General features: G+C 28.3%; 4 protein-coding genes across 4 annotated transcripts; 1 reads left to right on the top strand and 3 right to left on the bottom strand.

The window, feature by feature from the left end:
- Positions 1–29: 29 nt before the first annotated feature.
- Positions 30–8032, bottom strand: LOC141526780 (uncharacterized). The gene is given in 13 exon segments (XM_074241867.1): positions 30–2247; positions 2324–2389; positions 2465–2591; positions 2704–2781; positions 2784–2971; positions 2974–3001; positions 3078–4033; positions 4358–4912; positions 4915–6262; positions 6265–6609; positions 6724–6747; positions 7208–7338; positions 7419–8032. Coding segments are annotated over 13 exon segments (4776 nt in total). The 5' UTR covers positions 7534–8032; the 3' UTR covers positions 30–1432.
- A 733-nt stretch (positions 8033–8765) lies between these two features.
- Kdelr (ER lumen protein-retaining receptor) lies at positions 8766–10126 on the top strand. Its single transcript, XM_074241851.1, is given in 3 exon segments — positions 8766–9067; positions 9287–9480; positions 9554–10126. Coding segments are annotated over 3 exon segments (642 nt in total). The 5' UTR covers positions 8766–8976; the 3' UTR covers positions 9911–10126.
- Positions 10127–10669: 543 nt separating this feature from the next.
- Dnapol-gamma35 (DNA polymerase subunit gamma-2, mitochondrial) lies at positions 10670–12134 on the bottom strand. The gene is given in 3 exon segments (XM_074241836.1): positions 10670–11126; positions 11587–11979; positions 11982–12134. Coding segments are annotated over 3 exon segments (978 nt in total). The 3' UTR covers positions 10670–10694.
- Positions 12131–12731, bottom strand: Gatc (glutamyl-tRNA(Gln) amidotransferase subunit C, mitochondrial). The gene is given in 2 exon segments (XM_074241848.1): positions 12131–12339; positions 12342–12731. Coding segments are annotated over 2 exon segments (414 nt in total). The 5' UTR covers positions 12547–12731.
- Positions 12732–14678: the final 1947 nt, after the last annotated feature.

Genomic DNA, 14678 nt, shown 5'->3' with positions numbered 1-14678 from the left:
AAAGATGGGTTACACAAAAAATACCATAATTTAGCAATATATTAATCATCCTCTATTGAAATAATATCCTACAAATTGTAGCGACGGTGCGTTCGGTGTTTTTAATTTTAACAATATCTAGCGTATTAATAATAACAATAGTCATAACCGCTATCTTAAAATAAAAATATTTTATTCGTTACTAATCGCTTTACCTGCAAAAATTACAGTATTTTGACATTTTGTATTCTAACTTTCATCTGTACAAAGAAAAATTATTTCGTTTTTCTTATTATTGTTTTCATATTAATAGTGAAGAAGTAAAAAAACCTTTTGTATATTTTTTTTTTCTAAGACGATTGTCTGATGTAATTTTATTTCTTTTTAAAATTAAATTTTCTATACGTTCCGAATAAAATATTCAATATAAATAATCTAACATAAATAATCATTTTCATGTGAAATTAATGTCAATTCGAAAGATTAAAAAGTTAACTATACATATTATATATTATAACGACAAAAAATATCAATTTAACATATTTTCTTAATGTGCAAATTAATTGTACTACAATATAAAACTCTTTAATAAATTTGTTATTTCTTTCGTGCTTTACCTAATTATTTTATCGCCATTTCATTTGAAACAAAGAAAACAAAAAATCTTTAATTTCATTATCACAGGGTAAATTCTTGTGAGTGACAATATTATTGTTATTCTATCGTAATTGGTGGTATCTTTAGCAGCGTCTATCAAAATTGTTTTTCTATTATTTCCATGATTTTTTGGTTAGCTTTCTCTTTAATTTGTTACTTGTTTGTTCGTTTTGCCTTTTTTTTTTCTTTTAATAATAATACTTTAGATATTAGAGAGCTATTGAACGCCAAGTACATAAGAATTTTCTTTTATAATCTGAAACAATTCACGACACTTTTTTAATATAACAAAAACATATTGAAAAAAAAAAATGTCAATTTTATAGGCACGATTTTCGATGCATCTACAATAAATTAATAAATATTTACAATTATTTAACGAAGAACCAATGTTTCTTTCTTGGTTTTTTTTTTTTTTAAATTAATTTTTCGCTCATTTAAAATGATTAAAACGAAACAATTAGAGTCGAATTAAAAACTAATTTATGAATCAAGATTGCGCTTGTAATTTTACCATTCAATTATTTACAAAAAAATGATATCAAATAAAAAATATTACTTTTGAAAATTATCTCATTATTAGGACGGACTTTTGCCAATTGAGCTCTCTATCGAGAAAACTCATCTTTCCATTGAGACTTTCTCATTCATCTACTTAAGTTATTCATTCATTACTTTTCATTTATTTTAATTTTTTGCATTTTAATATGGACCTTATTTGTAAGAAGCAAAAAAAAAGTAACACTCTAAAGTTGTTTATTGGACTTTAAGTAGGCTCACGGACGGATTTATTGAATTATTCAACACCCGTTTCACTTGTTTTTATCACATGATAATTTTCAGGCGGTTTTAATGAACATTCGTCTTTTGATAGAACTTCATCCTGTTTCTTCTCCATTACCAATAGCTTTTGTTCCTGTTCTTTAATAGTTTCCGATACTTTTTGAATGTTGGTCAATGTATCATCTACCCTTTCAATCACATCATGAGGTTGATCCGGAAGATTATCCTTACTAGCAAGATTATTTTTATTAGCAACATTATCTTTATGAGAAATAACAAGTGGTCTACGTGATGATTTAACCGGTGCACCTTCTTTACAAGAAAAAGAAATCTCGAGTTCGCTGACTTCTCCGTCACTTTCTGCATTGCTCGAGCTTTTAATATCTTCGTGGTTTGAATTTTCAAATGATGATTCCATTGGAGATCTTATGACAGAAATAATTGATTGGTCATCTTTTGAAATGGAAGATTCTGTACTGGTTTCAGTCTTTTCAGTTTTCGTATCACTTTCATCATTTATGCGGTTGACCTGTTCATTTTGGTCAGTTTCAATTTCAGTAATAATCACAGTGCTTGAAGTGTCTGAAGTATTTTTTATTGGTAAATTGAGCTTTAATCTATCTCTAGTATGTCTGAGTTTACCCAATTGTATTTGTTGCTGTTGCTGACTTTGATTATCATCAACTGTATTTATTTTTAAATTTTCGTGTGATTCATTTTCTTGTGATGATTCAGCAGCTCCAGGAAAAAATTGACTGACATACTTTCCATCGCCTACTTGAAATTGAAAAGGTCTATTTCCACTACTGACGAAGAATTCTTCGTCATCTAAATCAAAAATTTTATTAATTTTTTTTTTTTTTTTTTTTTAATAATAATTTACAATCAAAATAAATATAGTTACCGTGATTAGATTCGTAGTCAATTGGATAATGATCAACCTTTGGCTCTTCCAACATTTCTTCCCAGTCTAAAATAAAGTAAACATAATTAATTATTTCTTGAAATATTGTATAAATACATTCATTTTAATATAAATAATTACCGGCGTAAGATGTTGGTTCCCACGTTGTTGTAGCTTGGCCTTGGCATTCGGGGACTAAGGTTTCTTTTGGATATTCGTAAACACAGTGATAACGTTGTTTTTTAAACCAAACATTTTTTTTCTGATCCTTAAAAAATATTTAAAATTTAATTTATTATTTTTGTTCATAAATAATCAAGCAAGTAATATTAAATTGTGGCGTAATATTTTTTTAATTGAAAAAAGTTACTTATGCTTACCAGATCCTCCTGACAGTAAGTATTAACACATAAATCCTTTGTTTGCATTAATAAATCCATTCATTGTTTTATGTATTTATAATTTAAAAATGAAATGTAATTAAAAAAATAATAAAACTTACTCCTGTTTTGAGAGTTTTTTCTGGTGACCTTAATGCTGATCTATGAGGAGCTAAAGTTGCATCCCAAGCAGAAGGTGTAAACTCTTCTTCATCTTCGTCTTCGTATTCAGCTTCTTCTTCAATTTTTCCCTCAGTTTCCGCATTTTTGATTCGTTTTCAGGTATATCGTCGTAGCGCTGTAAAGATTGAATTTTAAAAAGTTGTAGTAATTAAACAATATAACAGAATTGTAATAAATAGTAGATCAAATACCTTCCAGACAAATTCTCCAGAACTCGAACTATCATCTTCATCTTCTTCAGTTGCATCTTCACCAGCTTTTTCATCCTCATCCTGACTATCCCAATCATGTTCAGTACTAAAACTTGTAGACATAAGATCATCTTGGAGTTGAATAGGAAATTGTGCTTGCCACTTGGATTCTTCTTCAGGACTAGGCATTGGTACACCAGTTATTTTGTCTTGAATTCCTAATAAATTATTTCCAAAATTATTTGAATCACAATCAGCACTTTCGTCGTCTGTCATATCACCGTGAGACGTATCTCTATCGTCATCTTGGCAATCGAAACTGCCTTCTACTAGCAAAACTCGATTTGTTTTAGTGTCAACAACTAAAACATCTTCTGAAAATCCTGACAATTTTGACGCGATCGATGCATCTCCAAGTGATTCAGATGTTGCATTGCTCTCACGTTCCTCAAGAATAGGACTCAAAGGAGTTCCATACACATTGTATCTGATTGCAATATCAATATTACTACTTTCACGTTCATTCGTTTCATCTTCGTATTCCCATGACTTTTTCTCATTCTCCGAAAGATTTACTGCTGATACTTCGTCATCTCGCAATTCTTGTGACTCAACAATCGACATCTGAGCACGTGGAAGTTTCTCCTGAAGTTCATTTCTAATCGCCGCAACAAATTCTTCATCAAGATTAAAAGAAACGTAAGAATTATCACTACGAAGACTCATTGTTGAACTATCTTCATCATCATTATCATTTTCAGGATCCTGAGATTTCATCGATGCTTCAATATTTGACTTATCTAAGCTTTCAAGTTTTGCCAATGGTTCTTCAAATTTTTTCTCTATAGAATTAAGATTCCTTTCAACTTCTGCGATTAATTCATCTACATTTTTTTCAATTAATTCTAAATCTGGTTCTACAGTTTGTTTGTTATCAGGAAATATTTCTTTTTCATCTTTCGCGATTGATTTTTCATAAGCTTGTGTGCTAATCAGTTTAAAATCTAGAATCTCTTCATTTGTTTTTTCTACAAAATTAGTGTCTTTATTATCTTTAATATCTAATTTATTTACAGTATTTTCAGTTGGTTCTAAATTTGAGGCTTCTTCTATTTGCTTTTCTGGAGAATCAATATTTTTTCATTAATTTTAATATCTAGTTTATCGAAAATTTTTTTCATCAATTAATTTTAAATCAGTATCATTAATAGGAGAATCAAGTTGTGATTTTAAAGCTGAAATTATAGAATCCTCTTCTAAAATATTTAAATTTATTTTACTGGACGATAAAGATATATCTTGCCCATCTAAGCTCTTGCAGTCCTCTGCATCAAGAATATTATCAAGCTCTAATAAAACTTTAAGCTGTTCTTCCTCTGTTGATGCCGAAAGTGGAGTATTAAATAAAGCACTATAAGAATTTAAAGCCGAATGGGATAGACTACACGGTATTGGATTTTCTTCTTCTTCACACGATTCTTTATCTCTGAAACCACTGTCTGAACTTCTCTCATCATCTGGGGTTGATAAATGTTTCCGATCTTCCTCTTCATCGCCATCGGGAAATCTCCGTCTCTCAGTTTCAACTTCTTCGCTATTAGAAAAATCCTCATTGTCAACAGATAAATCCTCACCACGAGATTGCGGAGTATTTGGAGCAGAAATTGAAATTTCAAGCAAGTCAGAAGCTGACCTTGATTCACATTTATCACCAATCAATTTTCCAAAATCGATCGACTCAAGATCAAATCCTGAAACTTTACGTTCTAATTCAAATTCTAAAGCATTTTTCCAGAGCTCAACATCAACAAAATTATTAGGAGCTGATGTTAAATTATTTTTGGTGTTGATGTATACTCTACAATATTTTCATTTTCTTCTTTAGAAATTGACTCAGCAGATTCTGAGCTTTTTTTCATTTGATTCTTTCAAGATTTTTACAGAGTTAGAATTGCGAAGTTTTTCAGAGCCTCATCAAATTCATCTGCACGAGCGGTACTTCTCAAGTCACCAACACTTCCAGATGCTAATTTCTTCCTTGGTTTTTCATTAACTTGAGGGCCTAAGGACCATTCGGCTTCTGAATCCGAATCAATATGTACAAGTACCATCAAATCGGCAACAGATTTAGATTTCTGTCGAACTTTTTCTGTATAAGCACCTCGTTCGACCCTACCTCTCCAACTTTCTTCTTCAGTTTCTGATCCAGATTCTAAATTAACATCAGTTCTAGCTAACGGAGCGTTTCTGATTGGTTCTCCAGGGCCAAGTTTAAAACTTGCTTGAGGTGTACTAAATGCTTTATCGCCAGCTTGCCACAAGTCTGAATCAGTACTCTGTCGGAGTTCTTTCAAACTGAGACTTCTCATTGGTTCTTTAGTATTAGGTTTTAATGTCTCCCATCGTAGATCGAAATCCAAGTTTTTTTCTTTCAATATCTCAATTATTTGGTTCAGACCTGCTCGATCATTTGGTTCTAACTTCAGACAAGATTTAATAGCTTCTAGAAGATTTTCTGGAGATTCCTTAAGATTTCTGAATGGAAGATGGTCATAAAATCTGCATGATAGAATCATTTCAATAACTTGATCATCACCAAGGTCATCGTAAGGCCGGTCTCCCCAGCTACCAATCTCCCAAAGAAGTATTGCAAAGCTCCAAAGATTGGCTTGTGGTGTTATTGTACGTGTTTCAATCGTCGTATCTGTACAAACTAAGCTTTCAGGCGCAGACCATCGTATTGGAAGTGCTCGATCTCCAACGACATAATAATCACCCGGATATTTTTCAACACCAATTCCATAATCACCAATTTTAGCTGATAAATCTGATGCAACAAGACAATTTCTTGCTGAAAGATCAGTGTGGGCAAAACCATGACGATGCATATGATCTAAAGCAATTGAAATGTCTATAGCCATTTTTATAGGTATATTTGTTTGAATTAAAGTTTCATTAGAGTGACGATTAGATTTTAAAAATGTCTTTAAATCACCTCCGGGACAAGATTCAAAAAGCAATAAATAAGGGTCAGTTTCTAAACAAACACCGAGTAATTTTAACAGATTTTGGTGTTGTAATTTAAGATAAGGTAAAGCTTCACCCAAAAACCACGCTCGTTCACTCGTCGACGCTTCTTCTGTAAGAATCCTTACAACTACCCCATCGTTTTTGGTGATATTCCTCCAGGATCTAAATCTTGAGTACCTTCTACTACTTTTCCAAACCAACCACGGCCTATTTCTCGAAGATATTTAAGTCGTTCACGTGGCACATGTAGACTTGGTGAAAACCATTCTTGACACGGTGATAAATTATTTTCATCTTTATCAAGACTATTATCGCTTATAAGCGAAGGTGATGGTGGTTTTGATGGTTTATTTAATATACCTCTTGTTTCAGGAACAAAACGTTCAACAGTCAAAGGCTCAAATTGAAACTGATTTGTTGAATTAGTTGATCGGGGTACTTCCAACTCCAAGCCACGTTCAATAATTGTTTCACTTCCGACTATGCTCCCATCTTTAAATTCCTAAAATAAATCAAATTTATGTATTTCTAATTCTCAATCTTTAAACTTGTATAGAAAATTTTCCTAGTCTATTTAATTTTACTAAATCTATTACTTAAAATTAATAAATATTACCTGCTCTTTATTTCCTTTAGTATCCTACAATAAAAAGCAGCATTCAAAACCATTTATTAACGCGGTCATTTAAATTTTTACAATAACATAAATGTATGTATATTATAAATGGTTTGTTTTTATTTTTATTTACATTTTCTAAGAAGCTTAGGATCAAGGTAACTTTAACTATTGTACACAGTATCTCTCAGTGCTCCTTTTTTTTTTTTTTAACTTTCTAAACACACAGAAAAAATTTAATTTTGATATCTGCAATGCGAAATTTTTTTATGATTTTCTCTACTAAAAATAACTACTCCAGTTTGATCTTATAAAAACATAAAATGATCAATTGTTTTCTTTTATTTACTTAAAATGTTTCAGAATTTTATCGCTGTTATCATAAAAATAATCAGATTTTAAGCAAGGTATTTTAATGTTCTGTTTTGATTCTAAGCTTCTTATTTTCACTTGTTTCAATAGTTATTTAAATAAACTAATTTACCTGAAACCCTTTTGCTCGACGTTCTCGTCGACAGCAAAGGCATCCAAGAAAAGCTGATACCATTGCTACGATTACAACTGAACCCAAAATATAGTGAAATTGTGGAAACCATAATTTTGATTCAGTGGAATCTGAAATTCATATAATCATTATTAATATTAATTAAAATAAATAATTATTGTCTTCTGACTAAAAAAAAAAATTGTATTACCTGAAGTACTGGATGAACTAACTGGAAAAGCAAGAGCTCCAGGAAGTTTTTGATAGAGCCAACATATCAACAATACTCCGAGCTTACTCATTCCGAGCTGTGTTACCAAATGCATTTTTCCATGTTTTCTTAATTAGGGCTACTTTTCCCCGGGCATCCTCATTCCCAACTATCAGGAATTTAGCTTCCCGGGGTTATTTAATAAATAACTCCTCAATAATTTTAAATCACATCAATATTTTACTAAAAAAATCCTTGATATTAAGATCCTAGTATATCTCGGCGAGTAAACGATATGCCACAATTTGACTTTAAACTCACACCTTTTTCGGCACGAACCAACAACTTGGACGGTATCTCAGGCATTCTGTTCGCATATCATTGTGTTCTTTGCATTTATCACAATAATATATACAGTTTGTTTAGTTGTACCACTCAAGTGATGGCAAATAAATAAATATTTATATCAAATCGCTTTTATACGAACCAATATTTCCATTCGTTTCGTCGATTTCAACTTATAAGAATACTACTAATTAATATATGAGTATAATACCAGAGAACACCTTAGAAAACGGCTGACCTAACCAGCTTCACCTCTCCCTCTTTCTTTCTCTGTCTTTATTGCTCGCTTATTCACTCTTTTCTTTTTCCTTTGTCTAACTTCTCTTCCTCGTTACTCTGTCCCACCAATCACTTCCTATATTCAATGATTCATGGTCTGGTCAAATGCATTATTTTAAATAATACTATAAATTTTTTATTATTATTATTATTTATTTCGATAAAAACTTTTCTATAGTTTGAATGTATTAATCACTCTAATTTTTTTTTTTTTTTTTTTAGGATTTAAATAAGCCCGCCATTACGCAGGCGTAAAATTTTTATTTGAAACGATAATACATATTTGTTTTTTATTAAAATATTTATTTTTCAAAAACAAAAATAAATTAAAAATTTATCAACGATTATTAAAAATTCAGTTTTCATAATAGTGGACTGTAAAAATTTTTATATTTTTATCAATTAGTTATATAATAAAATTGTTTAAAAAGTGTACATGCAAAATTTTCAATATTTTTTTTTTTTTGCGGATCTTTAAAAATTTCTTATTAAAATGTTTATAAATTTTTTTCTTTTTCTAATAAAAATAAATTGTCAAGTATCTAGTACTTGCAAAAATAAAATAAGTGTTTTTTACAAATACAATGTTAATAAATATTATTTAAAAAAATAAAAACATTAGAAACGATAATTATTTAACATAATAATAAAAAGTAAAAATGGAGCATTAAAAATTAACAAATTTATTATAAAAGACGTGTAGGGATAAGTTTAGGTTATAACAAATGTATTGTCTAAGTCAAAAACATGTGCCACGTATTATGTTGGCTAAACCGGACTCAAATGCTGGTTTAGCATAGAGCTTGTAGTGACACGTCATATTTGTGTGTCGTGTGTTCTGTCGGTTTCGTTGATCGCTACGGGCTTTAATTACACACCACTGTTTTTTTATTAACTCCATAATAGTTATCAATAATAATATTAAATATCCGAGATGAATATATTTCGTTTGCTCGGTGACTTGTCCCATTTGTTAGCTATTATTATTTTGCTCCTGAAAATATGGAACACAAGAAGTTGTGCCGGTATGTTATTTTACTGCAATCTATTATAAATCATCTCTATGGCTATTTTCATCACAACCTTTTATGCATAACCACCAAAGTCGATATTTTTTATTGAAATTCTTTGAAATAATTAAGTTGTTAAATAACTGTCAGTGATTTCATTTAGAGTGTCATAATAGTGGAGATAAGCTTTTTAATAACAACTTTATTATTATTATTGTTTTTTTGTTTTTTCAGGCATAAGTGGCAAATCACAAATACTTTTTGCCATTGTTTACACCACAAGATATCTTGATTTAGTGACTACATATATATCAGCGTACAACACGTTTATGAAAGTAATTTTTATTGGTGCATCATATGCTACGATCTTCCTTATGTATGCAAAATTCAAGGCAACATATGACCATAACCATGATTCGTTCAGGTAAGTTTTTTAATTGTCAAATTTATTCCATTATACATACATATAAATTATTAATATTGACTTGTTTTTATTTTTAGAATTGAATTTTGATTCTACCAACGATAATTCTTGCTGTATTCATAAACCATGAATTTACAATTCTAGAAATTCTCTGGACATTCAGTATTTACTTGGAATCTGTAGCTATTTTGCCACAGCTGTTTTTAGTATCGAAAACTGGAGAAGCAGAAAGTATTACCAGTCATTATCTATTTGCATTGGGTTCTTACCGTGGTCTTTACATATTCAATTGGATTTATCGTTATTATGCTGAAAGCCATTATGATCTCATTGCAATCATTGCTGGAGTCGTTCAAACTGTATTGTACTGTGACTTTTTCTATCTTTATATTACCAAAGTCCTCAAAGGAAAAAAATTACAGTTACCTGCTTAGCTATTCAGTGAGTGAATTGGATTTTTATATAGAAATCATAAAAATTAAAAGTAATAAACATTGACAATAAGTCAGTGTTTGGTATATCACGATAATTATTAAACAATCGTGATATTGCCGTTTTAAATTAAGCTAAATACTAAAATAGAAGAGGATATGATCCAGCAATCAAAGATGTTTGAGCGAACGCACAAAAAGATTATTAATAAAATTATTTACATAAATTTGTTTATCATTTTGATTAAATTATTTATTTTATTTCTCATGTCATTTGAATTATTTGTATAAAATTTAAAGACTTGAGAAATAAATTTATTAAGAACAAAATTATTTGATTTATTTTTACATTTGTCGCTCATTCTCATTTATTTCATATGAATTTTTATATCAAAAGTTACTTCTATTCCTCTTTATTTTTTATTAAATTAAAAATACAGTTTTTCTTTTGTAAATAACGAGGCTATAATTTTACGATTAAAATTTTTAAATATATACATACACACACATATATATATATATAAATTGTAATAATTTGCTTGAATCGTAACTGCCTCTAGAGGGTATATACACCATATATTTGAATGTAAACTTAATTATATTAATTAAATTGTACTATTAACATACCCAAGAATTGTAAACAAACGCGTCAATGAATGTTTTTGTGAGCTCGTATTATTATTAAGTTGTTGTAATAGAATTTTTATTGAATAATAACTACTTACAAAGATATCAATAATAAAAAAACAAAAACGCTAAAAATTAAATTTTAAACGTTTATTATAAACTAATTACAATGTGATAGAACATATTTAGGTAACTCTGTAATGTGAACTGATTCAGCTAACGTCGTTAATTGGTTCCATACTTGAATGATACCATTTTGAAGACTTGTATCATCAACAGTGATTATTAAAGGGACTTGAAAACTTGTAATTCCTTTTAAACTTGTTGTAAATATTGTTTCAATACCTTTTGATCTCAACAAATTATTCAAATACAACATAAATCGTCTTTTCTTCTCAGACATTTCTGATGACTCCTCGCATGTGAATGGTAAATGAAAACCGACTTTGTAAGGAGATAATTTAAGATTAAGTTTTAATTGACTAGGTTTTTCTGGTGACTCTGAATCATATGCATCACAGATCAGCCCAAGGGAACCCCAGTCTAGCGAAGTTTTGTGCTCGATTATATGGACATTTGAGTTTAGTTCAATCTAAATAATAAATTTCATCCATTAGTAACTTTATATTAATCAAATATATACTTAATAAAAGTCATTAAAGTTAGCTGACGTTATAAATTTTTTGATTCTTTTTTAATAATTAAATTAAAATAAAAAATATTTTTAAAAAATTGCACTTGCAGTTTTTAAAGTTTTTACACGTGCAATTTTTTTTTATTTTTTTGTAATAATTTTTCAATAAAAAAATTCTAAAAATTTTTAGATGTCGGCTAACTTTATTGTCATATTTAATAATCGTACTGAAGTCAGCAAATACTTGATCACTTTTTTATTTTATTTAAAAATAAATAAGTACTAAGAAAATATTAAAAAAATGACATTTATTGTAATTTTTAAATTTTGTTATTGATAAATATTTATAAAAAAATTTCTAAAAATTGTCAGTATCTTCTAACTTCAGTATCATTAATTGATAAAAGCTTCGACCTACCTGATTATTTAACTTTTTAACGTCTTGTTGATGGGATATTGTTTCAATAACAATAGATCCAAATTCGAAATTAACAGTTATTTCAGTAGTATCTTTATTTTTACTTAATTTTTTAGAGTCTGTGAATTTAAATCTTGATGGTTCTCGAGATAATTTTCTCCACCATATTTTACGTTCGCGCTGTGTTTTGTGGTACAACTCCTTACCTTCATTTGCATTTGTAATTATTGTAACTTTACCAGTTCTGTGTGAGTTCAACTTCGGGTAAACATTTAGAATTTCAGTGTTCCATAAGTTTTTTGATTCCTCAATAATAGCAATTCCCAAAGGTTTTTCTTCAATACCAAGAGTCTTAAGATTTTCAAGTGTTTCCGAAACTTTGTCAGTTGACATTAAAAAACATTATAAAATGGTTTAATAATATTACTTTGGAACCATAAATTTTCCAGATTACGTCGTAATAATTTTCCTTGAGGACCAAACACAAATCCTCTATCGAGATTAAGAAAAGAGTTACCTAAATTTTTTAATATTTTATCTATCGTCATTTTTCTAGAGGTATATTTCCTGGAGGTGCTACAAAGTATTCTTCTTCAGTAAGAACTGCGTTTTTCAATATTTTCTTTCGATAGTTACCGTCTGTAACTTTGTCGTGTCTCAATCGAAGATTTTCGTTCTCCAAAACACAGTACATCGGTTTAATTGAGTCATCTATTTTCAACGATCTTAATTGCTCAGCAAATTTAATAGCAGCTTCAAGCCTTTTATTCCTGCTTCGTTTCCAAAATCTACTAATGACAGACGTTCTAATTTAGCAATGGTTTCTCTGCTAATTTTTATTTCTGGCTCTTTTGAACTCGGTTTTTTCAGTGCTGATGAATTTTGATGTCGAACAAACTGAGTAAATTTTAAATTCGATGTGTACATTAAACTACGGCTTGTTAGTCGAAAAAAATCCATTTATGCGTTTAAATAAATTGTTAATTTTTTTAACACATTTGAATTCAATTAATTTTTCATATAAAAATTACAATAAATAAGTATTTACCAACACATTATAGATCTCTGTATTTATTACAGGTTTATTTACATATGCTTACAAGTTTTGCTAACCTCAGAAAAATTCAAGAGTTTTCTCCTAGATGTCAGGAACATGACATTCAAGTAAGCTGTCACTTGACAATTTTTTAATTTTATTTAACAAAAAAATTTGTTTTTAAAATTGCATTTTTATTTTTTGAATTTCTAGATGTGAAATTTTTTTCTTATTTTTTTTTGCCATAATTCATTTGTAATAAAATTTTTAAAATGATTCAATGTATGCTACATTAATTTTCATGTCAGGAACAAGCGATAAATAAGGCACACGGAAAAAGTAAACTGTAATAAATAACAGTCGATTTATAATAAGTAATGATCAACTGCTAAAAATTACCATTTCAAACAGTAAAATCATGATTCTACTATTCACATTGTAATATTTACAATTTAAACCTTACAATTTACTCTTTACATGGAAGAAAATACTATTTCAAACAGTAATATTCGCCATGTAAATGTCTAAAATGTTAAAGTATAATAATTAAGAATTCAGACTTTAATATTTATCATTTCGTACCTAAAAAATGATGTTATGATAAAAAATGATATTATGATATGTAAAAAGTATAGAATAAAGTTAGTAAATTTCTAATACAAGCAACGTCAATATTTACAAAGTAAAATGGTAAATTTTAAACGCAACGCTAAAAATCAAACTGTAATTATTGACTTGCTTAGACTGGTAAAATGTATATTTTAAAAGTATAATTTTTACTGTTTGAAATATTAAATTCTCCCAGAGTGAGACCCCCTTCTCTTTCATCTAAGTTCCCCTTCTCTTCATAATATAGACTATATATTGAAATGGCAATTTTTACTGTTTGAAACTGTAATTTTTAAAGATAAAAGAGTCGTTATTTACTATAGTGACAACTACTAATTACTTATTTTGGATATTAAATTATAAATTGTGGCTTTTATACTTTCTACATTAAGTTCTGTAATATTTACATTTTTGCCACCCCGATGTCCGCTTTACTGTTTGAAACTATAAAAACTAACCGGAATCCGAGTGAACATTACAGTTTACTTTTTCCGTGCACTGAAATTTATCTATGACTACTATTATAAAAATTATCAATTTTTGTAAAGTAGATAATCATGTTTTTAGTTTTCGTATAGATGATATTTTTACAAATTTATTATTTAATGTAACTTTTTAAAAAATTTTATTTTTTTATATTTTAAAGCCGAAAAAATCAAATAAGTAATCTGTTCTCTTGTAAGAATAAAAGTAGTAGAAATGAAAAATTTGCGGGTTTCAATTAAATAATTTAAATACTTCAAAGCTTTATTTATTTAATAAGATACAGATTAACTCAAATTAATGTGATGAAAAAATTGTAAAAATTAGTTTTTACTGCTGCACAGTGTCTAAGTAAATATAACTAATTTAAATCCTTAAAAGTAAAAACACAAAAATTACACTCTAATTTTCGAATTTTTGAAATATGCATTGTTAAATTTACAATCTATTAAAAATTATTTTTATTAGATAATTTATAAAATAATTAGAAAAATTAATAAAATTTTAGTATATTCAGACTAATTGTAAGTTTTCTTGAATATTAATATATAAAAAGTTTTAAATCTGTTAATAATTAATAGCTAAAAAGATCTAAAGAATAATTTTTTTAAACGAAAAAAAGTATATAGGCCATTCACGTGAGATCGACCCCTTTCGATTTCGCTGAAATTTTTTATGTTTTATACCTTACTAAAGGTGTTTTTCAGAATTTTTTCAAATTTTTTATCTAACTAAAATAAATTACCTATTTTTAGAAAAAAAGCCTCTTTTATTTTCAAATATTGGGACTTTTTGTTTTCTTCAAAATTTTTATTTTTAGATGTATTTTTTGAATAAAATTATATACAAATCCAATTTCAACGATTTTTTTTTTATTAATAAAAACAAACCGAAAATTTCTCGATGATTGATATTTTTTTTTTAGATGAAATTTTGATCTTAAATTCTGTGAAATTTTCAGAGT

The sequence above is a fragment of the Cotesia typhae genome, unplaced genomic scaffold (genome assembly GCF_013202065.1).
Source record: "Cotesia typhae breed Kobodo isofemale line unplaced genomic scaffold, CoteBio_Ctyphae contig_36, whole genome shotgun sequence".
In the NCBI taxonomy this organism is placed as follows: Eukaryota; Metazoa; Arthropoda; class Insecta; order Hymenoptera; family Braconidae; genus Cotesia; species Cotesia typhae.
This window is presented reverse-complemented; position numbering and strand designations above follow the sequence as displayed.